Source organism: Tursiops truncatus, chromosome 8, assembly GCF_011762595.2.
Source record: "Tursiops truncatus isolate mTurTru1 chromosome 8, mTurTru1.mat.Y, whole genome shotgun sequence".
Taxonomy (NCBI): Eukaryota; Metazoa; Chordata; class Mammalia; order Artiodactyla; family Delphinidae; genus Tursiops; species Tursiops truncatus.
Window position 1 is genome coordinate 46,279,585 of NC_047041.1, and position 27,831 is coordinate 46,307,415.

Here is a 27,831-nt window from a genome sequence, read left to right on the forward strand (position 1 = left end):
TAAAATCTAAATTCCCTAGCAAGGCTAAAGAACTTTTGGGCTAATATTTCTCCAGAGTCTTTACTGCAACTCTGGGCATCATTTCCTCTAAATGGGAAGCTTCAGCTGTGTTATTAAGAGTAGAACTTTTATTTTTAAAAAGTAGTTGAGGGACTTCCCTGGTGGCACAGTGGTTAAGAATCCACCTGCCAATGCAGGAGACTCGGGTTCGAGCCCTGGTCCGGGAAGATCCCACATGCCTTGGAGCAACTAAGCCCATGCACCACAACTGCTGAGCCTGTGCTCTACAGCCCGCGAGCCACAACTACTGAGCCCGCGAGCCACAACTACTGAGCCCATGTGCCACAACTACTGAAGCCCGCGTGCCTAGAGCCTGTGCTCCACAACAAGAGAAGCCACCGCAATGAGAAGCTCACGCACTGCAATGAAGAGTAGCCCCTGCTCGCCGCAACTAGAGAAAAGCCTGCGTGCAGCAATGAAGACCCAATGAAGCCAAAAATTTAAAAAAAAAAAAAAAAGTAGTTGAAAAGCTTTGAAGATACATTAACATTTATTCTTAAAGTTTTCCACAAAGACATTTTTGGGTCATTTGATACATAAAGCATTACTCCCCCTTAGAACCCCACTAGCTCACCATCTCAAAACAAGCCCTGATTTAATATAGGTTGGGGGAAGCCTGGGTGGTGAGGGGAGGGTGAGATCTTACAACAGGTATCTAACGAATGTCATTGAAAACATCTGGAGTGCTTGCCTCCTTTCCCCGAAACAGATGCTAGAACCTTCGACCCACTGGCCAGTAAGAGCAACTAACCTAAAACAACGCCCTTCCCTCATTGTCTCTCAAGGTCTTTTAGGAGGGTGGTTAATCTAGCTGTATTTCCTCTTCCTGTTCTGGCTGCAGGGAGGGACAAGATGAGGTGAAAGGAGGCACATCTCCAAGATCGGCTGGAGCCATAGCAGAAGTGCAAATCCTGTTCCAGCTCCTGCCACTTCATAGTACAAGCTACTTTCTCAGCCCTTTTTTCAGTTACCTGCTCAGCCATCTGCCAGCATCCAGCCAGCTATTAAGCATGAATGAGATGAGTCCTAGTATCTCCCCATCTAGGACTAGGAATGCCCGCCTCCCACATCCCCAGATCCCCAAGACACCAGAGGGGACAATAGAACCATCCTTGCATCTGCCCACAGAACTTCCAACTGCCTCGGGTCATCGAAGGGGATGTCGTGTCACATTGTTTTTCCGAAAAAATCTATAAAAGCTTTAATCTCACCTGGCTACAAGAGGAAGGCTAAATGGGATTTTCATGCATTATAAAGTGTAGGCAACCTGAATTCTTTGGTGAGCTCAAGTTGACAGACTTTTCATCCAGTGGGATTTTTAGGCAAAGTGCCTGCTGAAATTTTTTATTTTCTTAAACTGGAGGCATTTCCTTGAACTGCATGTTTTAGGGCTCTTTTTCTTTTTCCAGAAACCCAACCAGAAATAAGCCCCAAAGGGAGATTTATTGGAAATAAACTGTTAGCCCAGAGAATTAAGGAAGCACTACAGGAACTAGATTACTCTGGGGACTCGTGGGCTGGAACCAGGAACTCAGATACTGTCTCTCCTCTTCCTCAGGGACAGGCAGCTCCAGCATCACAAGCTCTCAGCTAAAGCACTTCTCTTTCCTGGATTCAGCTTGAGAGAGCTCTGGGAGAAACTGGCCAGGCTTGGGTCACGTTCCCACCTATTGGACCACTCACGGTAGCCAGGAATGGATAGGGTAAGATCTTATGCTTGGCCCTGCGTGGATTATGTGTCCGCCCTGTGGCCAGGGAGAGGTGATCCATTTTCAGAAGAATAGGGTATCATACACATGGGCACTGGAGAAATCAAGAGCTAGGTAGCCATGTAATTTGTTTCCCCCTTTGGTGAAAATGCTTCAAAATTCCATTATTTAAAAAATGAAATAATATTCCAAAGAGTCACTGCTGACTGTTTCCAGGGAGGCCGAAATTTCCCCAACCATCATGACTGCTGCAGCTTTTAAGTAGATGGTGAGGATCCTGGGAACTGCATAACCTGTTCACATGGCCTAGGAGCCCACCAAAGCATGATTACTGTTAGCCTAGGCTTACGTCCAGGGAACTTGCTTGGACTTCTTTGTACATCTCTCATCCATACTCACCATCTAAGTAAAAAGTCCCCGAACATCTGCCTTCTCTTGTACTCTTAGGCATTTGTACATCTTCTCTCATTTAATTCTGACAATATTTTGAAACATAGGCATTATTATCCACATTTTATAGTTGGCAGGGAACAAAGAAACTAAAGCACAGAGAGGTTAAGTTGTCCCAAGAAGAATTCTTGTCCCAAGAAGAATCCCCATTCTCCTTTGGGATTACTCTCCTATTTCCTCTCCTGTCTCCACTCCCCCGCAGGCTCATTCACTAATTTCACTAGTTTGTTTTACAAAACAAATGCTCCCACACATTTGATCCAATCACAGAACATTCCTTCCACTTCCTTGGCTGACTTGTTCCTAAAGAACTGGTTCTTCTTCAGCCTTACAAAAAGAAGACTCTCGCTCTTCACATTCAACACCTCAGTCAGGATGTGGGATCAGATTTCAGATCATTGTGCCCCTATTTTTATTCTTTGAGAAGAGTGATGTGTCCAATTGATCCATGATTATGTTAGCAGTTATCATACTGAATTGCTGTTTTTCTATTATTTGTCTCCATCATTAGATGGTAATTATCTTAAGAACTGGGACTGCAAACCTTGGACATAACAGTTTCTCAGTATGTGAATTGAACGAATGAATGATTAAGCAAATGAATGAATGATGAACTAAAGACCATGGGGTTCAGTATCAAAAAATCTGGGTTTGAATTCTGTCTCTATCACTTACTCTCTGAGTGACTTGGGACAACTTAACCTCTCTGTGCATTAGTTTCTTCGTTCCCTGCCAACTATAAAATGTGGATAATAATGCCTATGTTTCAAGAATATTGTCCGAATTAAATGAGAGAAGATGTACAAATACCTAGTACTATGTAGGGCATATAGAAGAACTCTGTAAATAGCAGCTTTAAAAAGGAGATGTTAAAAGACTTAACAAAGACAAGTGGAGGGAACTCGTTGGTCACCACTAGGGAGAACACTGGCCAAGGCTCATGACTTGGACCTCTGGAATATATACTGGATACCTTCAGGGTCAAAGGTAGGGGGGAAAATGGCATAACAAAGAAAACCATGGCAGAAAGGAGCCAAAAGTCATTATTACTAAACTGAAAGTTCTCTGAGAAGAGTGATATACCTAATTTATTAATGTATACTTAGCATCTAGCGCCGCACCATACATTACAAGTGTTTGTTGAATAAATCAGTGAATGAATACTGATTAGGATCTTTTGAGATTCTTAACCTTGACAAGTGATCTATGAATTTAATATTTAAAATAATTTTAATGTAGAAGAGATATATAAAATATTCCTAATGTAGAAAATGTATTTAATCAACAGATTTCATTGAGCAGCCATTATGTGCAAGGGACTTAGGTACAAAGAGAGGGGAAAGCGTCCGTAAGCTCATCCTCAAGAAACAACTGCTATTAACATCTTGAGTATTTTTCCTCTTTTCTTTTCTTTTCTTAGGAAACATATTCTGTGAATTCACTTTACTACATCAGACAACCATATATGATAATCAGCAAATAAAATTTTCAATGTATGTCTGACCCTTTTATTTAAATGAAGAGGACTATTCTAATTTTCTAGTCACTTGCCTCAACTTTTCAAGTTCCATTTCAGTATACGAAGCTTGAAATTGAAGGAAAAGTGAAGAAGAGATGTGAGGGGGAAATTAAAAATAAGTTTCACTCACATTTTTTAATTCACTTTCATAAACCCTAAATAACCTACAATTTAAGTTATTAAAATTTTAGTTCAGGAGATTTTCCGAGCCTTTTGCTGGTGAAAGCTTTCCCTGATAAGACAGATTCAGGATTTGGGACAGGAGATCCTGATCTTTGAGACCAAAGCAAAAATCTCAAACTCTTCTTTCAGATCTATTTTGCTCTAAGTGAAACCTGAAGCATTTAAAAATCCATCCATGTATAGTAACACCCCAGGCTTTTTCCTTATCATCATGACTTGAGAAATTAAGTCTGACCACAGACTTAACAGTGATTGCAGGAATAGCTAACTCTTTGCTCTGTGCTTAAGTTTTCACATCATTAAGATCATTCTAAATTTTAACTCTTTTATCTCTCTTTTTTCAATTATCTTTCAAACACAAGTATTTCCATGCCATTAAATTACCTATAAACATGATAATGTTTAATGTCTACATAATATTCTATTATATGAAAATATCATAATTTTCTTTAAATTTTCTCTTTTTTGGACATTTTGGTTTCCAACTTTTAGCCGTTATAAACCACACTTGGAGCAAAACTTTTTCTTTCAGAAAAAGGCCTTTCTTTCAGCAAAGATCTCCCCCAGACGGACAATCATTAATTCAAAAGGCATAAAGGTGTTTTACGTTCTCAATACATCAATTGACTTTTACCATGGTATAAGAGAGCACCTATTTCACTATACCCTTACCAGGTATCTTAAATAATAATACCAGGTATCTTAAATACCAGGTATCTGGGTCATCTTAAAAGAAGGGGAAAATTTTTGACTAATTTGATAGATGAAATGATATCTAATGTTAACTTATATTTATTGGATCCCTGATAGGGTTCAATTCTTGGCCATTTCTGTCCCCTCATCTGTGAATTCAATTGTTTATTTCTCTTTTAAGATGTTAACGCTTTATTGATTTGTACAGGCTCTTTGTAAAAATATAAATCTGTTGTCTGTCATATTTATGGTGGATAGTTTTCTCTATTCGATTTTTGCCTTCAACATCCATTCAACACATATTTATCTGAGTCTCCCCAAGGCATTGGTCTAGTCATCAAGGATGAAACAGACACAGTTCCTGCCCCTAAGGATCTCAGAGTTTAACAGGGGAAGGCGGGGGAGTAAATGATGAGTGCAGTAAGGCTTTCAAATGCTCTGTTGGAAGTACAAATAGACTAGAGTGGCCGCACTAAAAGAGGTGAGTGGTCACGTCTACACTTACCGGCTAGGAGAGGCTTCACAGAGGAGGTGATTCTTATCTAAGTATAAAATGCTGGGTAAATTACTAGAGCGACAAGGGGCAAAGTGGAAAAAAGCATTCCAGGCAGAGGGAACACCTACAGACAGGGCCTGCTAGGGAAACGTCAATAGCTGGTGTTAGGCTAGGGAATAAAACTAAAACGTCAGGCAGGTCTTGAGAAAGAAGGGGCTCCAGACCTCAGAGTCACATAATTTTTTAAATTATATATAACTTTAGATGTTTAAGTCAAATTGAGTGTTACCTTATTCATCTCTTACATAATATTTAAGCTAAGAAAGTCCTTCCTGACCCAGAACTTTAATACTTACCTTTGTTTTCCTCTAGTTTCCATTTTTAATACTTTGTTTTCATTTTAGTCTTTACATTTAACTGTTTAATCCATCTGGAATTGACTTTGGTGTGTATAAGGTAAGCCTCATTTGATTCTTTTTTCTGTTTTAATGTTTATCACGTCTATATTGTCCATTAAGCTTTTCTCTGTAACCCTATTGTGCCAGTGGGTAAAACAGGGAGTGCTGAATAGCTAATAAAATGTATTCCCAGTTGGGGACAATGCTTCGGGAAACGAAAGAAATTTCTCTGGGGTTTGCTCTTTCTCTGAGGTGTGTTAAACACTACAGGTACAAACTCACAGCCATTTAGGATCACCGCTCTCAGAGTACTACTGCTACTTTGTATTTATAGATTGCAAATTTTTTAAGGAGCCAACACTTTCCACAGAGAGGACTTTATTCTCATGACCACTGAAGCCGGGAGAGGGAAGAGGACTATGTCACCACTGCTTGATTTGTTTACTCCCACAAGAAATTATGTGGAGTCAGACTTGTTCCCCTGATGCTGGCTGGAAATCAGGTGGGCTTGGCATCTCTGTACAGTACAGGCCAGACACTGGGCTGAGAGCTGTGACTGGTTAGATAGGCAAGTATAACCTGACCAGATTGGTTCTGGACTCACCGGAGTCCCCCTGTGGTTACTTCACAGCATTCTGAAGACCTGTCCACCAATCACAGGGCTCCTTACTGGGTGAAAAAACGACTGCTAGACATTGCCAGGAGTCCCTAGCAACACCGTGGCTTTTGAAATCTGGAGGGGGAGGCCGTGCAGTCAGCCGACAGTAGAGGAGAGTGCTGATGCCTCAGGAAGAGACGGCTCTCAGGATGGACACCCCACCCTCTGAAGAACCCTTAGATAAGCAAAACAAAAGTCTAGAAAACCAGGAAGAGGAGATGGAGTTTAAGGAACTGGATGGTCTGAGGGAAGCCTTGGCAAACCTCCGGGGACTGTCCGAAGAGGAGAAGAGTGAGAAGGCGAAGCTGTACTCCCGCATCCAGGAGCAGTCCCAGCTCATCTGCATACTGAAGCGGAGGTCAGACGAGGCCCTGGAGCGCTGCCGGATCCTGGAGCTGCTCAACACAGAGCTGGAGGAGAAGAGGATGCAGGATGCTGAGAAGCTGAAGGCCAAGAGCGAGCAGGCTCAGAGGCTGGAGGAACGCTTTATGACCCTGGCAGCCAACCATGAGTTGATGATCCGCTTCAAGGACGAACACAAAAGTCAGAACATCAAGCTGAGAGAGGAGAATGAGAAGCTGAGGATGGAGAATGACCACCTCTTCAGCCAGGCTCTGAAGGACCAGGAGGCCAAAGTATTGCAGCTCACTGCCCGGAGTGAGGCCCTCACCAAGGAGCTGGAGTCTCTGAAACAGAGGAGCGCTCAGGAGGCCTGCCAGGCCCAGGCCCGAGAGAAGGAACTGCTGGAGCTGTTCCAGAGCCAGCAGGCCTGCGCCCACACCAAGGACACAGAGCAGCTGCGCAACCAGCTGCAGAGCCTCAAGCAGCAGCACCAACAGGCCATGGAGCAGATGGCCAAGGCCGAGGAGGCACACAGCCAGCTGAACCAGGAGCTGCAGGCCAGGCTGCAGACCGTCACTTGTGAGAAAGACGAGCTGTTGCAGCTGTCCATGGAGAGGGGCAAGGTGCTTCAGAACAAGCAAGCAGAGATCCGCCAGCTTGAGGAGAAGTTGGAGACGGCCGATGTGGCCAGGAGGCGTGCGCTAGAGCGGTTTGAACAAGAGGCAGTGGCCGTGGACAGTAACTTGAGAGTCCGGGAACTCCAGCGCAGGCTAGATGGGATCCAGAAGGCCTACGATGAACTCAGGCTGCAGTCAGAAGCCTTCAAAAAGCACAGCCTGGATCTTTTAAGCAAGGAGAGAGAACTCAACGCCAAACTCCGCCATCTCTTTCCATAAGGAAGCTTCTGGTTCCTCTGGCCTCCAATTTAGAAATCAAGTATTTGTGCCTTGTGGCAAGAGTAAAGATGGGATTCCATTTATTCTACTTTTAAGTACAAGAGACCACTCAATGAAAAACTACTTTACTATGACATTGTTGTTGCCATTGTCAGGATAACACCAATTTTCAGTCCTACCACCTAGAATACACGAGATTAACCAAATTTCTTTCTGTGCCTTTGAAATCTCCCTAAGTTTGCTATCAGTATCTCCACCTCCCCCATAACTCATTCATTCTCAACCTCAGGTATCTTCATGTGTCCTAAGTTTTAAAATTAGCAGCCATTATGGACTTGAGTGAATCTTTTTTTTTTTTTAATTTATTTATTTTTGGCTGTGTTGGGTCTTCATTGCTGCACACGGGCTTTCTCTAGCTGTGGTGAGCGGGGGCTACTCTTTGTTGCGGTGTGTGGGCTTCTCATTGTGATGGCTTCTCTTGTTGCAGAGCACGGGCTCTAGGCACGCAGGCTCCGTAGTCGTGGCTCGAGGGCTCTAGAGTGCAGTCTCAGTAGTTGTGGCACACGGGCTTAGTTGCTCCACGGCATGTGGGATCTTCCCGGACCAGGGATCGAACCCATGTCTCCTGCATTGGCAGGCGGATTCTTAATCACTGCGCCGCCAGAGAAGTCCCCTTGAGTGAATCTTAAAAGTGCAATGGGATGTGTTACTGTGAAAAGAAAAAACTAGCATAATTAGCCCTTGTAGATAGGTAGGCTTGTAATCTCCCGTAGTTGAGACTGTAAGCTATAACAGTTAATAGCATATTAATAGCATGGATAACTTGCAGAAAGGTGTCTGATTTTGCAACGGACCAAAGAGTTGCTTGCTTCACCTGCTTTATGGCAGTATCCTTTCTATTTTATTTTAGTCGCACTAGCTCGGAGAACAAAAATTGAGCTCATTAAATTCTTTTCCAAAGTAGGCAAACTTTATTATAGTCAGTTAAATTCTTTTCCAAAGTAGGCAAACTTTATTATAGTCAGTCTATATGAGCAATAAGATTCAAGTAAGTAAAATCAACCCATTTTAATTTTTCCTGCAAGCTTAGATCACATTCCATTTTCTTGGTTTTTCTCCTTAATAAAAACAGGATTTAGAGGTACAAAAAAGCAAATATCAGTAGTTTCATTTAATATTGCACAATATGCTAATAGACAAAAGTCCCCAGTTTGGGGTAATAGATCATAGCACACTGGATATGATACCTATAGCAACACATAGTGATTGTTGTGTTTCTATTAACATACTTTCTTGCAACTCTTTCATTTTATAAAAAAACCCATCTAAATGGAATGTATATATGTATACTTACATCATTTTTGTAGGAATACTTAAATGTGTAATGATAAAAACAGATAATAGTTATTATATTTATGCAAAGTTCTTAAAGAGGTAGATGTAAAACTACACTTTATGCTTCCTTATTTCCCTGTATTTAGTTGACATAGAAGCATTATTATGAATACTTCCCAAAATAGATTGCAGTGTAGTATTTTTCTCACCCATTTAGTGCCAAGAGTGCCAAGAGTTACCTAATGATTTGAATTTATTAAAAAATATTACTTGGTACCTTTTTAATAAACAATTTTAAGCATCACTTGCCTTACCTAAAGCAATTTTTAAAACCTATTTTCTCACAGTTCTGTTAAGATTGTGGTATTAAATATAAATTCCAAGGATCCACCTTGCTGGCATGAAAGGACTATTTACTTCCTCTTACACATTACCAAGAATCAGAATATATAGGAGCTGATTAAGGTTACCCTTTACTGAGTCCATACTATTTATCATTGAACTGAAGCACTTTCAATATATTGTGTTATTTAATCCTTAGCAACACTGAAGAAGGTAATAGTGTTCATTTCTGTTTCAAAGAAGAGGAAATTGAGATTCAGTAATTTGCTCAAGGCTAGTTGGTCCCTGGGGAGCCGGGATTTTGATGACAACATCACACTGAAAGATTTATTGACTGTCTACTGAGTACCAAGCTCTGGGGGTGGGCACTGAGAATAAGCATGAAGAAGCATGTTTTCTGCCCTGGAAGAGCTCCCACACAGTCTAGCCCAGGGGCAAAAGAGCAGTCACATACAGTGTAATGTGTTTTCACAAGGGGTGTTATGAGATCACAGCGGGTAAAACACACACACACACACACACACACACACACACACACACACACACACACCAGTTAAAAGCCTGAGGGTAAGGGTTGGGATGGTAGAGAGGATTGCCCGGGATGACTAACACAGAAGTTGATATATAAGCTGGTTCTTAAATAACTAGTAGAATTTTATCAGGTATTGAAAAGGGAGAAAGATTTCAGACAGCATCGAGGTTTTAAAAAATGTCCAGAATACTTGGAAATCATAAGTAGTTGGGAGGAGGTGCGGAGAAGCATCTCTACAGATAGAAATAAGAGAAGAGAGGCGGGAGGAGACTGGCAAGTGCACAAACAGGAGCCACAGACGAGCCCTCTTCCGCCTCCCATGCAGGTTCGGGCGGATTAGCGAAGAGACTGGTGCGCATGCGTGCCAGCCTCTCTTCCCGCCCCCTCCTCCACCCACGCTGGCCCGTGCAAGCTCCGCCCAAACAGCTGTCGGGTGGGGTGGTGATCTCTCCCATTCAACTTTTGTGCCCAGCCTGCGAGGAGGAGGAAGAGGCTCCTGGGCAAAGGCCAAGCGGGTCCTGAGGGCCATTTGAGCAGGGAATTCTAGGATCCTCGTACAGGAGTGTGGGCTAGTAGAGGACTTGCCACCTGGGCTCTTCATTAGGAGGGAAGGGTGCGTCTGGAAGAGCATGGGGGATGGGTAAGGTGCATGCTCCCTAAAACGTGGGCGCAAAGAAAGGGTCTCAGTTGCCCGGGTCTAAGGACAATACTGTTCAGTCATGCTAAGGAGTCTGTGTTAGGTTGAACCATATAAAATTGCCACTTTGTAGGTTACAAATGATTAGATGTGGGCCATTTCATAATGCTCACTCTAATACCCTTTTGAAAGATATTGAAAAGAAAGTGGGTAATGAGAATAGAAGGTTAAAGATGGATGCCTAGAGAACAGCTGAGGAAAGGAGCCCACAACACAAAGGAAGAAAGTAAGAGTAATGTGAACCTATCATGTGTCAAGTGCTTTTCATGTCACCCTCATACCAACTCTTCAAGGGAGGTTCAGTTATCACTATTTCATAGATAAAAATGAGACACAGAGAGAGAGGGTGACTCGCCCAAAGCCAGCAAGTTTTGGGGTGACAGGGGTGAGATTTGAACCCAAGCCCTTCTGGGAGGACCGGCTTCATGGGCGTGCCACCTGCACGGGGACCCTGCACTTGGTTCTACTGCTGCTGCCTTGAGGTTCTTAATAATTGTGTGGCAAGGGGCTCCACCTTTTCATTTTATGCTGGGCACAGCAAATTATGTAGCTGGACCTGCTTTCTGGCTCTAAAACCCATGCTTTTTCCCAGTATACAAACCACCTTCTAACCAGCCACAAAAGGGCAACGTTTTTTGTTTGTTTGTTTGTTTGGGTTTTTTTTTCCCCCTCTGTGCTCCACAGCACTTTGTAATTCCACTCTCAGTGCTTATCTCGTATTTAATCTGTGACCCAGACCAGATTAGGGCATGGGCAACTAGATTAGTTATTGTGGTATGCTCATCTGTAAAGCCATGCTTATCATTGGAACAAACTGTCAAAATGTAAATCAACCACCTCCAAATTACCGCCCTTGAGGAGAAATTTAAAAACAAAACAACAAAACTTTCTAAAGCAGACCTAGATCCCCAGTGAATTTGTCTGTGGCATCCACAAGCAGTAACCCTAAAATGAAAATCCATAGAACAGAGATTCTAAAACCAAATAACATGTGACTAGTGCTGTGTAGCTAAGTGTGATCTTTTGTGTTACCTACACTGTAAGCCCTTCAGTGTGCCTCTAAGGAACTTGTCTCGTTCAAAAAAAAATCAAAGAGAGCTAGAAAAGGAAGGAGAACTACAGGAAAAATGAACTGACTGGCTGATGTCTTCACAACACTGTCTCTGTTTCACTTAGTGAAAATTAACTGAAGTTAATTTGTTTCTAATGAACAAAGTATTGATAGAAAATCTATTTCTCCCCAACTCCACTACATTGACGTTAAACCTTTAAAGAACATTGTTTGAAGGAATACCTGCGCGGGTGCTTGCTGTTCTATCCAGCCCTCATTGACTCAGATACCTGTGGAGTAGCGGTGGCTGGGTCGGGGCAGGAATGATTCTCTGTTCCCCACTATGACAAGATGAAGAGAACTGGGCAGACATTTGAGATACTACCTCTTGGCACATGAATAAAGGAAAAAGGGCCACGACCCTAACTACTCTCCCCAAAGCTGACCAGATGACTTGTCTTCATTATTATTGGCCAAAATTGGGCCATATGCAAATACCCCAACCAAACATCTTCATGGGCAATGTTGCCACCATGACTGACTTGGACCAATCAGGATCTGCCTGGATCCTGGATAGGACAGGAATGAAGCCAATCTCTGTGGTATATAGCACATGGGGCTACCTGGCAAAAGCAGGACTTTGCCAGAGAGGATGAAGGGAGATGGATGTTGGGTGGGCCACCAACAGTGTCTGCTGTACCACATCTACTTAGATTGACAGGGCTTTATCAGGCAGGGAGTCTTTTTTTCTTTCAATCTCAGCCTCTTAAAAAAGTTGTTGGAATTTTGGGAGGTGGCCAAGAATGGACTTTTCTAATCATTTTTCCATCTCCTTAAGGACAAACTGGATATTATTTTCCAAACATTAAGAACATCTTATTAAATGTAAGGGCCTAGGGCTACTTGATGTTGTTCTTTTCAAACCTTCTGTTTATCCCATTTGGCAAAAACTAATCCAAGAAAAAAATTTCCCCTTGGACAGAACTCCCTGGTCATTCATTACACATTCAACTAACTACAATGCCCCTTCTCCAACCCCCTCACTCCTCAGTTCAACAAAGGGACTTATCCTAGCTATTTGTCAGACTCTCCCTATTTAATGCTTCTAATCCACTCTTATTTGCACTGGTGTAAAATAATCTTCCCTTTCATGTTTAAGATGATTCATTACGGAATTGTTTGTAATAGCAAAAGATTGGAAATACCCTACATACCATCAATATGGAAACAATTAAATAAACTGTGGGCCCTCCATACCTTGGAATACATTGCAAATGCAAAAAAAAAAAAAAAGAAAAGCAAGAAAAAGGAAGAAAGAAAAAGGAAGCTCGCTGTACACTGATAATAGAAATATCTCCAGGATATATGTAGGGGAAAAAAACAGGGTACAGGGACTTCCCTGGTGGTGCAGTGGTTAAGAATCCGCCTGCCAATATAGGGGACACAGGTTCGAGCCCTGGTCCAGGAAGATCCCACATGCCGCAGAGCAACTAAGCCCGTGTGCCACAACTACTGAGCCTGCGCTCTACAGCCCAAGAGCCTAGAGCCCGTGCTCCACAACAAGAGAAGCCACCGCAATGAGTAGCTCCTGCTTGCCACAACTAGAGAAAGCCTGCGCACAGCTCAAAGACCCAACACAGTCAAAAATAAATAAATTTATTAAAAAAAACAAACAGGGTGCAGAATATCTATCATATATTACTTTGTGTAAGGGGGAGAGAATGGGGGGGATAAGAATGTAAACATATGTACTCCCATCTGTATAAATAAATATTGGAAAAAAGAAATGCTAAAAAGAAAGTGTTTATTAGTGGTGTGGATGAGTGTGGGGACAGGGCTGGTAAAGGATGGGAGTGTGAAGGAAACTTCTCAACTTATCCCATTTTGTATCATTTGACTCTTGAACCATGTGAATATATCACCTCTTTAAAAATATAGTAAAATTGGGAATTCCCTGGCAGTCCAGTTGTTACAACCCTGTGCTTTCACTGCCGAGGGCCTGGGTTCAATCCCTGGTCAGGGAACTAAGATCCCACAAGGTGCACGGCACAGCCGCACCCCCCCTCAAAAAAAAAATATATATATGCACATGTATATTAAAATTAAAAACAAAAAATATCTTCTGCATAATTGCTTCCCAATAAGCTGTATTTCTGAGCAGATGACTCAAAAAGCCTACAGATTTTTCTTTCCCCAAGAACTGAGTAGACAAGACATATTTTCTATAGAGCCAAATATGGCCTGACAGATCTGGGTCAGGCCATTCAGCTGGAAGCTGCTGATTTCATTAATGTTCAGCCACATACGGCTAATGACAGTATCTTTTTCTACCCTAAGAAGTGCCTCCTATGATTCCTATTTCTCTCCTAAGTATAAAGATTTAAATGTATTAACTTTTCTCATGGATTTTCACATGTCTGTGTGAGACCTAAATTTTAGATTTTGGAAAGCCTATTTTCTCATCTATTCAAGTTTTTAGGCTTTGGGTGTTGGTTTTTGGTTTTGCCCTAACAGACAAAAAAAGATGTAGAGGTAGGACAGGCCAAGCCATTCTGATATTCAATTTTAATTAATAACTAATTTATTTAATATATCTCATTAATGTAACAAGTATTTATTGAGAGCCTATTATTGTCTAGGCACTATGTTAAATGCTGGGCACAACGTGAGCGACTCAGAGACCTTATCCTCGCTGAATCTGCATCCTAATGGGTAAGAAGAAAATGCTAAAGGATAGGATGACATGGGAGTGCATAGCAGGGTTTCTTAACATAAGGTAGAAGAGGTTAGGGAAAGCTTTTCCTAGAAGTGGCATTTAAGTTAAAGCCTATATAATGTATAAGAATTGTCCAAGAGCAGAGAGGAGGAAAACATTAAAAAGAAGTTCAGAAGCCTTCATAGCACTTCCTGTTCTTGGTAAGAAAACTGCTTTCACAATAGCCACACCATCTAGGGCTGCAGAATAAGCACTCACAGTAGACTCTACCAAGAGACTCTGGCTACATTAATCCAATTATGCTCACATCCAGATTTATCTCCATCCCTGTCAGAAATCTTAGCTCAATCCTCCCCATGCCCTATCCCCACTCAAATCCTTTCACTACGCCCTTTAGAAACCCAAATCTGTGATCAACAAACTAGTCAAGGTATTAGTGCAGTGAGTGAAGGGGAGCACTGGCATCAGACTGCCTTGTTTCAAATCATGTCACTTACTGGGTATCCTTAAATAAGATCTTACTGGGTGAAGAGGAAATCAGAGAGCTAAAGCTTTCAGTGAGTGAGCATTTATCCTACTTTTCCTATCCCCTGTATTTCACAGGGGAAATGGCCCATACGTGGTGAGATAAAGTTGCTTTTCACTGAAAAATCCCAGATAATAAAAGAATCCCAGGTAATAAAAGTAGTGAAATAATTTATTCAGGCACGGATCATCATTAGATGAAACCATTAGGAGAAAGGTTAATGGAGAATTTTACTGTCACCATTTGAAAACATTGATCAATCTTAGCATCACTAAAAACAGGAAAGCTAGATGTTATATGCCTCCTGAGGTGACTCACCATGAAGAGCAGCGCCTTCTTGGAAGTATTCCGGCCAAAAATGTTGAACCTTAAGCTAACTAAGCCCTGAGAACTAACTTCCCGCTTACAGGAAATATGGGGATGAGGGGAAAGTAAAACAGTACCAGAAAGCAAACAGACAAATATAGAATAATGGGACATTGAACAGGACAACTGACCTGGCTTCTTCAGAAAATCAAATGGCATTGGTGAAAAGGGGTGGAGGAATGCTGTCTTAGATTAAAAGAGGTTTGAGAGATATAAGGAATGTATTAGAATTCTTTGGGTCCTTATTCAATCAAGCCATCTGTAGCTGGAAATTTTTGACACAATTGAATATTGACTGGGGTTAGATGATACCAAGAAATTCATAATAATTTGACTAGTTGCAATCATGACATTGTGGTTACAGAAATAATGACCTTATTGTTAAACATGTATAGTGATGTGTGTAGGGATAAAATGACATATGTCAAGGATTCTTATTTTCCAATATTTCAGGGGGAAAAAAAGGCAGGGGGATGAAGCAAGTGTGGCAAAATTTTAATAATTCTTAAATTTGGAGGAGCATACAAGGGATTCAGCATACTTTTTTCTCTAGCTCTGTATGATTGCAGATTTTCAATATTTAAAAAATCAAAGTTAATAAAGAGCTCAGGTTTGTGAAGGAGAGAGGAAGAGAAATGATTTGAAACTGGCAATGGGAAGCAAGAGCAGCTCAGCCAAGGTCTGGCTCTGGGGTGCCTGGGGTGAGAGATAAGACCATTTCCCACCTGAGAAGTGGAGTCCTTCCCAACAGAACACGAAAAGCTCTGGTCCTACCCTTCCAAATCTCTAATGCCCAAACTTCCTCTACACCTGCTCTCCCTTTCCCCAACAGAGCAGCAAATCTCAACTTCAGGGGCTGCAACTGTGGGGTTGATTAGTTGGGAGGCATACCAGTAATTTGTTACTATTTTAGTTGGTTACAAATGTTGGTCATTTTAAAATAAAATAAATCAGATTCCAGATTAGTCCACAGTACTATAATTCTCATTCATTTACATTCAGAAATGGTTTTTTGAGAGGAAAGGAATGGAAATACAGCTAGCACACTGAGAATTGAACATAATCCATGCAAATATGTAGCACTTGTAAACATAATCCTATAGTACCCTAGACAATGTCAATCTTTTGAGTCTTTAATGTTCATCCAATCACAAAAATCCTCTCATGGTCTTAGTTCCTACCTTTTACAGATTATACTTCATGAGTGCATAGGCAAACTATATTAAAATGAGCACTCCGGCCTCTGTAGCACTCTTATCCTTCTGCTGTATCTATTCAGCAAAATCCCAACCCTGATTCAGCTGCATTCCCTACCATCTCTATGCCAACTCTCTGTTATAGGAAAGCCAATAAATGTATGTATTGGTGATGAAGTACCATAAAGTCATGGTCTTTGTGGAGGATTTGATAGATTGGTACTCATAATGTATTTCAGTCCCTCTTTTAATGTGGGTGCTTTTTTTTTTGAATTTTTGAATCTTATTTTATTTATTTTTTTATACAGCAGGTTCTTATTAGTTATCCATTTTTTAAATACATATTAGTGTATATATGTCAATCCCAATCTCCCAATTCATCATTTTTATTTATTTTTTTTTAATTTTTATAAATTTATTTATTTATTTTTGGCTGTGTTGGATCTTCGTTTCTGTGCGAGGGCTTTCTCTAGTTACGGCGAGCGGGGGCCACTCTTCATCGTAGTGCACGGGCCTCTCACTGTCGCAGCCTCTCTTGTTGCGGAGCACAGGCTCCAGACGCGCAGGCTCAGTAGTTGTGGCTCACGGGCCCAGTCGCTCCGCGGCATGTGGGATCTTCCCAGACCAGGGCTCGAACCCGTGTCCCCTGCATTAGCAGGCAGATTCTCAAACACTGCGCCACCGGGGAAGCCTCCCAATTCATCATTTTTAATGTGCTTTCCTGTATGGCACAAATGGAAAAACTAAAACAAAAGAAACACAAAAACAAATTATATTTGCCAGACACCTCTGCAGTTATATTTGGAAGATGCAAATGAGGCAGGGATCCTTTCCCTCTGCTTTGGCTGTTTTTGCTGCCAAGCACATTCTTGAAGACATTGGGTTTTCATTCTAGTATTCATTCACTAGTTCTATCTATCTATCTATCAATCATCTATCAATTATAGGTGATTTACAATATTATATTAGTTTCAGATGTACAGCATAGTGATTCAATATATTTACGGATTTTACTCTATTTAAAGTTATTACAAAATAATGGCTGTAATTCCCTGTGCTGTACAATATATCCTTGCTGCTTATCTATTTAATACATAGTAGTTTGTATCTCTTAATCCCATACCTCTATCTTGCCCCTTGCCCCTTCCCTCTCCCTACTGGTAACAACTAGTTTGTTTTCTGTATCTGTAAGTCTGTTTCTGTTATGTTATATACATTAGTTTGGTTTACTTTTTTAGATTCCACATATGATTGATAACATACAGTATTTTTCTTTCTCTGACTTATTTCACTAAGCATAATACTCTCTAGGTCCATCCACATTGTTGCAAATGGCAGAATTTCATTCTTTTTATGGCTGAGTAATATACCAGCCATAAATATGTATATATTATATATCCATCCGTATATATATGTATATAGCCATTCATCTGTTGATGGACACTTAGGTTGCTACCATATCTTGCCTGTCATAAATAATGCTGCTATGAACAATGGGGTGCATGTATCTTTCGAATTAGTCCTTCCTTTCTTCCTTTTTTTTTTTTTTTTTTTTGCGGTACATGGGCCTCTCACTGTTGTGGCCTCTCCCGTTGCGGAGCACAGGCTCCGGACGCGCAGGCCCAGAGGCCATGGCTCACAGGCCCAGCCGCTCCGCGGCACGTGGGATCCTCCCGGACCGGGACACGAACCTGCATCCCCTGCATCGGCAGACGGACTCCCAACCACTGCGCCACCAGGGAAGCCCCCTTTCTTTCTTTTGATGCTTCCCCCAGGAGCAACCTGTCAGCCACCTTGGAAGTGGATCCTCTAGTTTTAGCCAAGCCTTCAGATGACTCCAGCCCAGGCCAAAATCTGGCTGAATTCCATGAGAATTCCAGAGCTAAGCTGTATAGCCAAGGCACTTACAGATTTCTGACTGATAGAAACCGCCAGAGATAACAAATGTTTCTTGTTATTTTAAGCTGCAACAATAAGCACATGTTTATTGTTGTTTTATTGATGTTTTTAGGTTTGGGGTAACTTTTTAGGCAGCAATAGATAATTAATACAACAGGTTGAGAGTTTTGGCAGCAGCGGTGCTCTTGAAGCTAACATTCCAGCTTTCTATTTACAACTTTCCCAACTGGGGCAGAGATAGCAGTGACCTATCAGGCCTGTTTGGCCACATTGTACTGAGAGGCATTCTTGATCACCCAGCCTAATGCCCACTCCTCCAGTCCTTCCAATTACTTTGTAAACACCTTCTCTGTATTACATCTTTTTCTGCTTAAAATAGCTGAATTGGTTTCTGTTACCTGCAACTGAGCTTAACCAAATAAAAATACCCATCTCAAAGCAACAACTAAACACTAGAGGCATTCCTGCTAAAGTCAGGAATAAGACAAGTAAGTTGGTTATTAACAGCATTATTTGATATCGATCTGGAAATGCTGTTTCATTATAAGTCAAGATAACGAAATAAGTATTGCAAAGAAGGAGCCAAAATTGTCATTATATATAATAAGGTGATATAATTGTCTACCGGGAAATTTGAATGAATAAGCTAAAAATAAAAACTATTAAGAAAGTTGAGTGGGTAAGTCAGTTAAAAATTTAACAAAAAAAAATAGCTTTCCTATGTAGCAACAATAACCATTTAGAAAATATAAAAGAAGACATAATTTAGTCCAGTAGGAAAAAAATGCATGAAGTCACTGGGAAAAATAAATTCATAAATTTAATGCAATTTTCATGAAAATTCCAGCTTTCTTTTGAACTTGGAAAATTTTATAAAGTTATCTGGAAGAATAAATATTCAAATAGAGATTAAAAATTCTGAGAAAGTAAGACTAACCAAAAAGGACTTGTCCTATGACATATTAAAATATATTATAAAATTGCATAAAAATGTAGTGATTTTGCTTCCAGAATGGTTAGACTGATCAATGAAATAGAAGAAAAAGACCAGAAATAGATTCAACTTTATGTAAGAATTTAATATCTGGTATACATGTTGGGAAATCAGTGTGGCAAGTATGAATTGTTCAATAAATTATATTGTGGCAAATAACTTTTTGAATAAATTATATTCCTATGTCACATTTTATACTAGAATAAATTCCATTTGGAGCTAAATGAAATAATCACTTGTTAAAAACTCTTAGTAAATTATAAATAGAAGTAATTAAAGAAGTTCTAAAACATATAGGTAAATATCAGTATTATTTAGGCTAATAAAGCCTTTTTAGGCTTAACATCAAAGCCAGAAACCAGGAAGAAAATTTTCATAGATTGACCATTTAAAAATTATAGCAAAACAAGAAGTTTTTACCCCTTTCCTCCCCCAGTAAATGATCAACTGGGGGAAAAATTGTAAAATATATAAGAGACAAAGGTATGTTTTCCTTATAATGCAAAGAGTTCATATAAATCAAGAAGGAAAAAGACAGATATTTTCCCTGAAAAACATTTTCTCCTACCTCAGAGAAAAATGGGCTAAGGAGGTAAAAAGGCTATTCACATTAGAAATCAATTGGTCATGTGAAAAACATTCAACCTTCTAATAATCAAAGAAATGCACATTCACAAAAAAGGATATCATTTTTAATTTTCGGATAGGCACATTCTAAAAAGAACAAATCCACTCTCATGAGTGCATAGGAACTACATACCGTGACCACCACTGGGGAGAGATACCTTCCCATATGTAATAAGGGCCTATGTATAAAAACTTAGCCAGGGGCTTCCCTGGTGGCGCAGTGGTTGAGGGTCCGCCTGCTGATGCAGGGGACACGGGTTCGTGCCCCGGCCCGGGAAGATCCCACATGCCGTGGAGCGGCTGGGCCCGTGAGCCACGGCCGCTGAGCCTGCGCGCCTGGAGCCTGTGCTCCGCAACGGGAAAGGCCACAACAGTGAGAGGCCCGCGTACTGCAAAAAAAATAAAAATAAAAATAAGCATGTGGACCTATATTTGGTTGTATGAAAGATGTCCACAAAAGATGTCTACTCTCACAAAAGAGTAGAGTTCAAAGAACTAAAATAAACAATGTGTTGTTCTATGTCTGTACATAGAAAAACTCTATTATACACCAAAATTTTAATAACAGTTATTTTGAGGTAGATTATGGGTAATATCCTTCTACTTATTTGTACAGTTCTGCACTATCTGAATCTTTTGCAATGATCATTATAACCAGAAAAAAGAAAAACCAACTCTGAAGAAGGAGAGAATGAGAAGAATGAGGAGAAGAAAAGGGAGGAACGGTGAAAGGGAGGGAAAGGCATTTTCTGGGAGTTTTACCCTTGCTTCAGTTGCTTTTTTTGTCTTCTGAGGCTACGTTGTAAAAACTTTCTTCTCTTTCAGTTTCCTACTTTCCTCTTAATCCAATTGGAGAGGCTCTTAAACAATGTATATTTAATCCAAAATCTTGTAATTTAGGGAAAAAATGATAAATCAATCCATGATCTTGATTTTGCCCAAGGAGAAAATGCAGTTCGATGGGATTACCAGCCACACAAAACACCTGTAGATCAAAATATGCCAGAATATTTATTATCTCAAACTGTTTGCCGTTCTACTTTAGCAAAACCTTTCCTAATGGGAAGGTTAAGAAGGACATGGAGGCCACTTATTTCTTCTTCTAGATACCATATGTTATGCTTATTTGTGCCCCTTGAAGAATTGTTTTCATTTGGTTGAGCTTTGTGTAATGCCTTCAGCTAAAAGTTGGAGACCTTCTTCATTCATTCATTCAACAAATATTTATCGAAGGCTCTCCTGTGCCAGGTGCTGTTCTGGAAAATTGGAACCTATCAGTGTCTAGCTTTCCTGGAACTTGCTTTCTATCGTTCTAAGAAACAGCCATATAAAGGTAGCTATTGGTGAGGCTATCTGTTACTTTATTCAGTATCCCATAGAGAAGTTTCTTTAAGACATGAGAACTGGAAAAGTAGTTGAGGAATTCATGTATACTTTACTCATAAGCAAATAAAGGAAAGTTTATTTATTTGTTTGGGTTACCAGGAAGCTTAGTCTATTGTTAGCTCAACTTGAGGAATTGTGTAAGATTTTATGTCCATCCTATTATAATACAAACCTTTCCTCCTTTCAGAACTCCTTATCTTCCTATTTCATCTGTATTTTCACTGGCCTTGCTCTGTAAAAATTTGAGTTGTTTCACTGTATTCTAATGTATTTGTGAACTGCTTCAAATTTGAAATACCTTGTGGGACTAGAGGAACAAAATAACACCATGAGGAAACAGACAAATCCAGAACGTGGTGCATTTTCCAAGACAACTGACCTTGTCTCTTCAGAAAGCCAATATTAAGAAAAACTAAAACGTGGAAGGGACTATTCTAGTTTGACAAATGGGGGAAAAAACAATCGAATGCAATAAGTGAGCCATGATTGGATCCTGGTTCAAAAGAACATATCTGCTATAAAAGCTGATTTTTGAGGAAAGCTGAGCAAATTTGAATATGGTATGGGTAATAGATATTAGCAAGATTGTTAATTTTCTCAAGACCTGATAATAGTATTATGACTATGAAATAGAATGTTCTTATCTTTAGAGATGCATACTGCAGCATGTTTGGGTGGTGTGTCTTGTCTGCAACTTTGGGATGATTCTGCAAAAAAAAAAAATGTTTTACAAACACTTATATATAGATAAAGCATATATGGCAAAATGTTAATTGTTGAATTGTTGAGTCTGGGTATTGTGTACTATTGTTGAATTAGAGTGGATACTGTAATATTCTTTCACATATTCTGTATATTTGGAAATTTTTATAATAAAAACTTGGAAAAATTAAATTACATATGAATGACTTATTCACCTCTTTTTTCTTCTAGTGCTCTATAAGTGTTTGAGTGAAAAGATCTTGTGATATAGCGAAAGGGGAAAGGAGCAATTCCAAGAAGAATCTGATCAGCAGTCTTAAGTTCCAGGATAACGAAGATTATTCAAAAATTAGGTATCTAAAAGATCAATTCTGAGCGATACTGGCTTCACTGGGGGTGGAAGCTAGAATACAGAGTATTGAGAAGTGAGGGCCGACCACTTTTTCAATAATTCCCAGGTTTGTTGTTATTTTTGCCGCTGTTACTATGACATCACTGGAGTTCTGGAGCTACTCCAGCTCCAGACCTCATTCGAACTCTCGCGATACTAGAGCCCGGTGGAGCGCGAAATGCGGTGGGAGGGGCTGGAACGAGATCGACTGACTTCCGGCCAGGCCGTTGTCTGGGTGGCGCGGTCGAGTCATCGTTGGGCCTCGCCGCTTCCATCTCTCTTCCCTCCACCGCTCCCCTCCCCCCGCCCCGGCGCGGGGGGTCGACCAGCCAAGTGGGGCGGGAGGCGACACGGACCTTCCTCTTCATTTCGTTCTGGCCTGCTGCCCGGCTACCCGCTCTGGGTCCTTGGGACCAGCGAGGCCCGGTCTGAGGGGCCGGGGCCTACGTGGGCCCGCCGTCGGGCCCCATGAGGCATAGCCTGACCAAACTGCTGGCGGCCTCGGGCAGCGACTCCCCAACCCGCAGCGAGAGCCCGGCGCCGGTCGCGACCTGCTCGCTGCCCCCGGACTTGACCCGGGCGGCAGCGGAGGACGAGGGGACGGCGGCGGCCGGGTCTCCCGGCCGCAAACAGCCGCGCGGCGACGAGGGCGAGTCGGACGCCGGGAGGGGGGGCCGCGGCATCGTGGCCGCGCGCGCGCCCTCGCCCGAGGAGATGGAGGAGGAGGCTATCGCCAGCGTCCCCGGGGAGGAGACGGAGGACATGGACTTTCTGTCCGGCCTGGAACTGGCAGATCTGCTGGACCCCCGGCAACCAGACTGGCATCTGGAGCCCGGGCTCAACTCGCCCGGGCCTCTCTCCTCGTCCGGCGGAGGCTCGGATAGCGGCGGCCTGTGGAGAGGGGACGACGACGACGAGGCCGCGGCTGCCGAGATGCAGCGCTTTTCTGACCTGCTGCAGAGGCTGTTAAACGGCATCGGAGGCTGCAGCAGCGGCAGTGACAGTGGCGGCGGCGAAAAGAGGCGGAGAAAGTCCCCGGGAGGAGGCGGCGGCAGCAGCGGCAACGACAACAACCAGGCGGCGACAAAGAGTCCCCGGAAGGCGGCGGCGGCTGCTGCCCGTCTCAATCGGCTGAAGAAGAAGGAGTACGTGATGGGGCTGGAGAGTCGAGTACGGGGTCTGGCAGCCGAGAACCAGGAGCTGCGGGCCGAGAATCGGGAGCTGGGAAAGCGCGTACAAGCACTGCAGGAGGAGAGTCGCTACCTACGGGCCGTCTTAGCCAACGAGACCGGACTGGCTCGCTTGCTGAGCCGGCTGAGCGGCGTGGGACTGCGGCTGACCACCTCGCTCTTCAGAGACTCGCCCGCCGGTGACCATGACTACGCTCTGCCCGTGGGAAAGCAGCAGCAGGACCTGCTGGAAGAGGACGACTCAGCCGGAGGAGTGTGTCTTCATGTGGACAAGGATAAGGTGTCGGTGGAGTTCTGCTCGGCGTGCGCCCGGAAGGCGTCGTCTTCTCTTAAAATGTAGGGTCAAGTAATCTGCTCTTTATCCGCGTTTACCCCTTTCAACTCCCTTACACCATGTAAAACACCTTAGTGGGACATCTTCACTGGACACATTTCAGAGGAGGAAAAAAAAGTAATATTGAATCTTTAAGTGTTTAGCTAAAAGCATGAATGTGACACTGTAACCAACTCCTAATGATAACATGTCACTATTAAATCTCTCTGACAGTTTCTTTTTTAGGTGATTTCCTTCCTGCCAGGCTCCGTTGTAGGGGTTACAGAACAGTCGTTCCCGCCTCACAACCTGGTAAGGATCCATCTCTTCACGTAACGCTCATGCTCTGCTGCTTAGTCTACTTTAATGGGCAACATCTCAATTTGTGTGTGTGTGTGTGATTTTTTTTTTTCTTTTGTTTTTTGGAAGGTGGGAGGGGAATCTAATTTGGGCCCTGTCCACCCTGGAAACAGACTTGTGCTGGTCAATATTGTATTCAAGTTGCTTCTTCTGGTTGAAATAGCTGTTAATGTGTCCCCTTGTTCAGACTTGCGTGTACCTAGCTCTTCTGTCCCCAGTGTGGACATGGCCTTGGATGACATCGGTTCCAACTGTACACTGAAAGCTGCTAATAGAGATACAGTTTGGAGAAAGTGACACAGGTGAAGTTGAATGGAAGTTCCGAGTTGTACAAGGTGCAAATTGGAATTCCAATTTTAGAGCAACTTTTCAGAGGTTGACAATAAGTACTTGGGGCATACACAAACGTGATAGTTATTTTGTGGAGATGACAGAAATCTCTTAAATATTCAAGAATGCCTTTTAGTTTTCATAGATCTAGATATACAATCTATTCAGATTAATAGATTTTTATATCTCACCATTAGAGAAGTTGGAAATTAACATGCATATCAGACTCCTGTGTTAGTTACTTAAAGGAAGAATAAGAATGGTTAATGAAATGTTTCTTTGAGGACCAGCACAGTGATTTACCCTATCACTGAGTATGAATAAATTGTTGAACACCTTTATTTTTGTTGTATTAAAATTTTAGGTTAAATTTATGTATGATTAGATATTGAAGGTTATGAAATGTGAATGAAAACGTGTAAAGTGAGGCTTCACAAAGAATCTTATTCTCCATATTTCAAGGGTATTTGTCCTATTTAAAAGTAAGTTTTAAAATTGAGTGACTTAATGACACGATTGACACTTTTTCCAAAGTTGGGACATAGTCTTCCTTTGAAGTACTCTATTATCTATTGTCCAGTTGTATAGATTGAGTCACAGTGTCTTTCAGTGTAAGAGACATTAAGAAATTCTTTGTGAAACATCACTGTTTGATAAAGTATATACGTATTTAGCATCCTTGTTTTTCTTTGTGCTAAAGTGGATACAGCTGTTGGGGCAGAAGAGACGGGACCAGCTGCTGGCCACATTTCCTGCTTTATTTTAAAAGGTAGTATAAGAAATGAGGAAAAAGAGGTAATATCAGGGCTTCTGCTTTTATTTTAAAATGTTCATAATTAAAAAGTATTTTCCAGCAGTCCAAAGATGTAAGTTATCTTACATATAAAATGTTTTATTTTGTTGTTATTTGGTTATGAAAATGGAATCTTGTTCTTGCAGAACTGTAAATGTTTTGTTGCTAGATAATACACTTTTGAGACCTAACTTGGTCTCTGGTTTCCAGTGCATTACAGCATATTTTGTAAAATCATCTACTGCACTTGAGCATGAATGGATAGTAGCCAAACTCACAACCTGGAGTGATGAACCTGCTTATACCTAAGTGCAGGAGCAAGCCCCTCACAATGCAGCTGCATGGATTTTTAGTGCCTACTGAATTATATATATAAATATATATAAAAACCAAAAGTAGTTGGAAAAGTTATTTGAAATGACTAATTTGTGCTATCTTTATGGAATATGTTAATGTAGCTTTTTGAAACAGAAGCCTTGAATTGAAAGTTAATTAATACTTGAACATTTTGTATATATTTCTTTGTATATAATTTTGTGCAGTACCAATGACAAAAATATGGTGTCATAATAAAACCAGGTTTGTTGATCTTTCAGTCATGGGCTCAAATAATTTATTCATCTCTAACATGACATTAGAAAATAACGGATGAAAATAGGAAAAATGATTGTTGTTAATGCTGTGGGTTTTAAAAGGTTCTGGAAGCAGTAAGTGCGTTTTTCTAAAAATTATACCATTCCCTTGGAATATTTTCTTCCTAACGTCAATGATTTTCCTGCATTATTTGAAGTTTGGGGCTGGGGAGAAACAGTAGTCAAAGCTTTCTGAATTGGGATGATTTGACATTCCAAGTATAGATTTTTAGAATGTCATTTTATAAATGGCAGTTTTTGGAAATACTTGATTAAGAACTTTTGAAAATGGAGATTAGTATCGACTATTTTAAAAGCTGCTTTGTTAGGTTGCTTCTGTTTTAACTGTCTTTTCTTAGTTTCCATCTCATTCTCTTTTTTTTCTAATTTTGGTAAATTAGTGATTTTGTCATTTTTTGCATCAACGTCATGGTCTTGTTTTTACATGGTATTGCATGTATTTAGGACCTATCTAACAGGGGCTTTAAATAAATTTGGTCATATTTATGTGTAAACATATTTTACTGTAAATGTTTGGGTTTCTGAATTTACAACAGATATGTTTATTTCAGTATGTAGTAAACAATATCTTAAAGTGTCCTATTCACTACTTGTTAATTAAAAAAGTTATGATTAATATGAAACTGTTGTCTTACTATTTTTAGAAAATTGTGTTCTGAATGATTAGTAGTTGGATAAAGGAGATTTCTGGAATATAATATGGATTTAGAAATTTTCAGGTTTGGCTCTGTTTACTGTAATGGATGAAAGCAATTTAGTGTTTGGGGAATCTTTTTTGTTTTTTAATATTTTTTTCCTAATTGTGCCTCTGTGGCAAAATGATACAGCAAGTACTAAAGATGTAGCTTTTAATGTTTGTCTTCCGATGGTGACAGGAATTTATACATTAATTGAACTAACACATCATATTGACTTAATGTTTCTGCACTTCCTTGACCAAACCTAACTAAAAAGTCCACGTTTGTTAAAATGTAGTCACACCTCTGATATAATCCGACAAAAAGTGTTCGAAATATTTTAAATATTTGTGCATTTGATAATCACTAAATTAATCTCTCTCTCTTCTCTTTAAACAGCTTAGCAGTGTCTGCAAAAACGAATCTTTTCCTACAACCTGTTAACTGACTGGACTGATGGTAACAAAGTAATTGTGGGAGCCATGTCGGTCAAAAATTTGGCATCTGCTGAAAAAAATGAATGCCATTTTCAAGTTCCCAAATTACTTCTATACTGATTTCACTTTCCAGAAATGGAGATATGAAAAGATTCTCTGGAATCCTTGAAAGACTTAATAGAAATACATGAGACAAGTTAATTTTGGAACAAAATTATACTTATTTTTGTCTTTCATGGGAGTGATACTCAGTTCTTTGCATACCTTTTAAAAATTGCAACCATTGGAGAAGAGAATGATAGTATTTCATCAAGGAATATTAGATTCTTTACATAATCAAGCGCACATTCTGTGGAATTAGATTTAGTGGAGTAGAATTACATAAACAGGCCATCAGTGATCACAGGCATATAATGAGTTTGTATTTATTTCCTGGAACATGAGAACTAATCTGAAGTACAGACAGACGTTGCTGAGTAGAATATAAAAGTTAATGTAAAGTCTTTAAAGAGTAGTCTTTTTAAATAGATGCATTGATTTGTCTGTATATCTTTGAAAAATTGATTATGATTAAATGTGTGGGTAGTTAATTGCGATTCAGGGTAATGCCAAGATGTGTGGATTCTGAGGTTTTTGGCTTCTTGAGCTTTCTCCGAGGACTTATTAAAAATATTTTGAGGTTTCTAATGAATGGTATACTAGTTTCTACTGTTTTATATTAAAATTTCTCTAGTATGTAAGGGCTTTAGTATTCTGGATGATGGGAGTGGCTTTTTTCATGGAATATGGTTGTTTTACTTAATTGAAACATTTTTCCAGTTCATTACAAGTGTGAAAAAACACTCAAAACTCTGGTTGTTTTATTTCATTTTTGTTGGATTATGTTAATACATTCTTTCACCTGGTCTAGACTG

At 40.7% G+C, this 27,831-nt stretch overlaps 2 protein-coding genes across 9 annotated transcripts; both read left to right on the forward strand.

Annotated features, from left to right (window-relative positions):
• Window positions 1-61: 61 nt before the first annotated feature.
• CCDC89 (coiled-coil domain containing 89) lies at window positions 62-22,227 on the forward strand. 2 transcript variants are annotated; one of them, XM_073808345.1, is made up of 3 exons: window positions 62-9,743; window positions 11,585-14,073; window positions 22,005-22,227. In XM_073808345.1, exon 1 carries the CDS (start codon window positions 6,289-6,291, stop codon window positions 7,402-7,404), a length of 1,116 nt encoding a protein of 371 aa, XP_073664446.1. In that variant the 5' UTR covers window positions 62-6,288; the 3' UTR covers window positions 7,405-9,743; window positions 11,585-14,073; window positions 22,005-22,227. The 2 variants fall into 2 exon arrangements, with proteins under 2 accessions (XP_073664446.1, XP_073664445.1); XM_073808344.1 differs by having other exon boundaries at window positions 62-14,073.
• Window positions 22,228-22,411: 184 nt separating this feature from the next.
• CREBZF (CREB/ATF bZIP transcription factor) lies at window positions 22,412-27,828 on the forward strand. Of its 7 annotated transcripts, none has more exons than XM_073808349.1 (4): window positions 22,412-23,690; window positions 23,902-24,329; window positions 25,058-25,126; window positions 26,880-27,828. In XM_073808349.1, the coding sequence occupies exons 1-2, from the start codon at window positions 22,633-22,635 to the stop codon at window positions 23,915-23,917; spliced, it is 1,074 nt and encodes a 357-aa protein (XP_073664450.1). In that variant the 5' UTR covers window positions 22,412-22,632; the 3' UTR covers window positions 23,918-24,329; window positions 25,058-25,126; window positions 26,880-27,828. The 7 variants fall into 7 exon arrangements, with proteins under 7 accessions (XP_073664450.1, XP_073664449.1, XP_073664448.1 ...); XM_073808348.1 differs by having other exon boundaries at window positions 23,902-23,979; window positions 24,215-24,329; window positions 25,058-27,828; XM_019948718.3 differs by having other exon boundaries at window positions 22,413-23,690; window positions 23,902-23,979.
• Window positions 27,829-27,831: the final 3 nt, after the last annotated feature.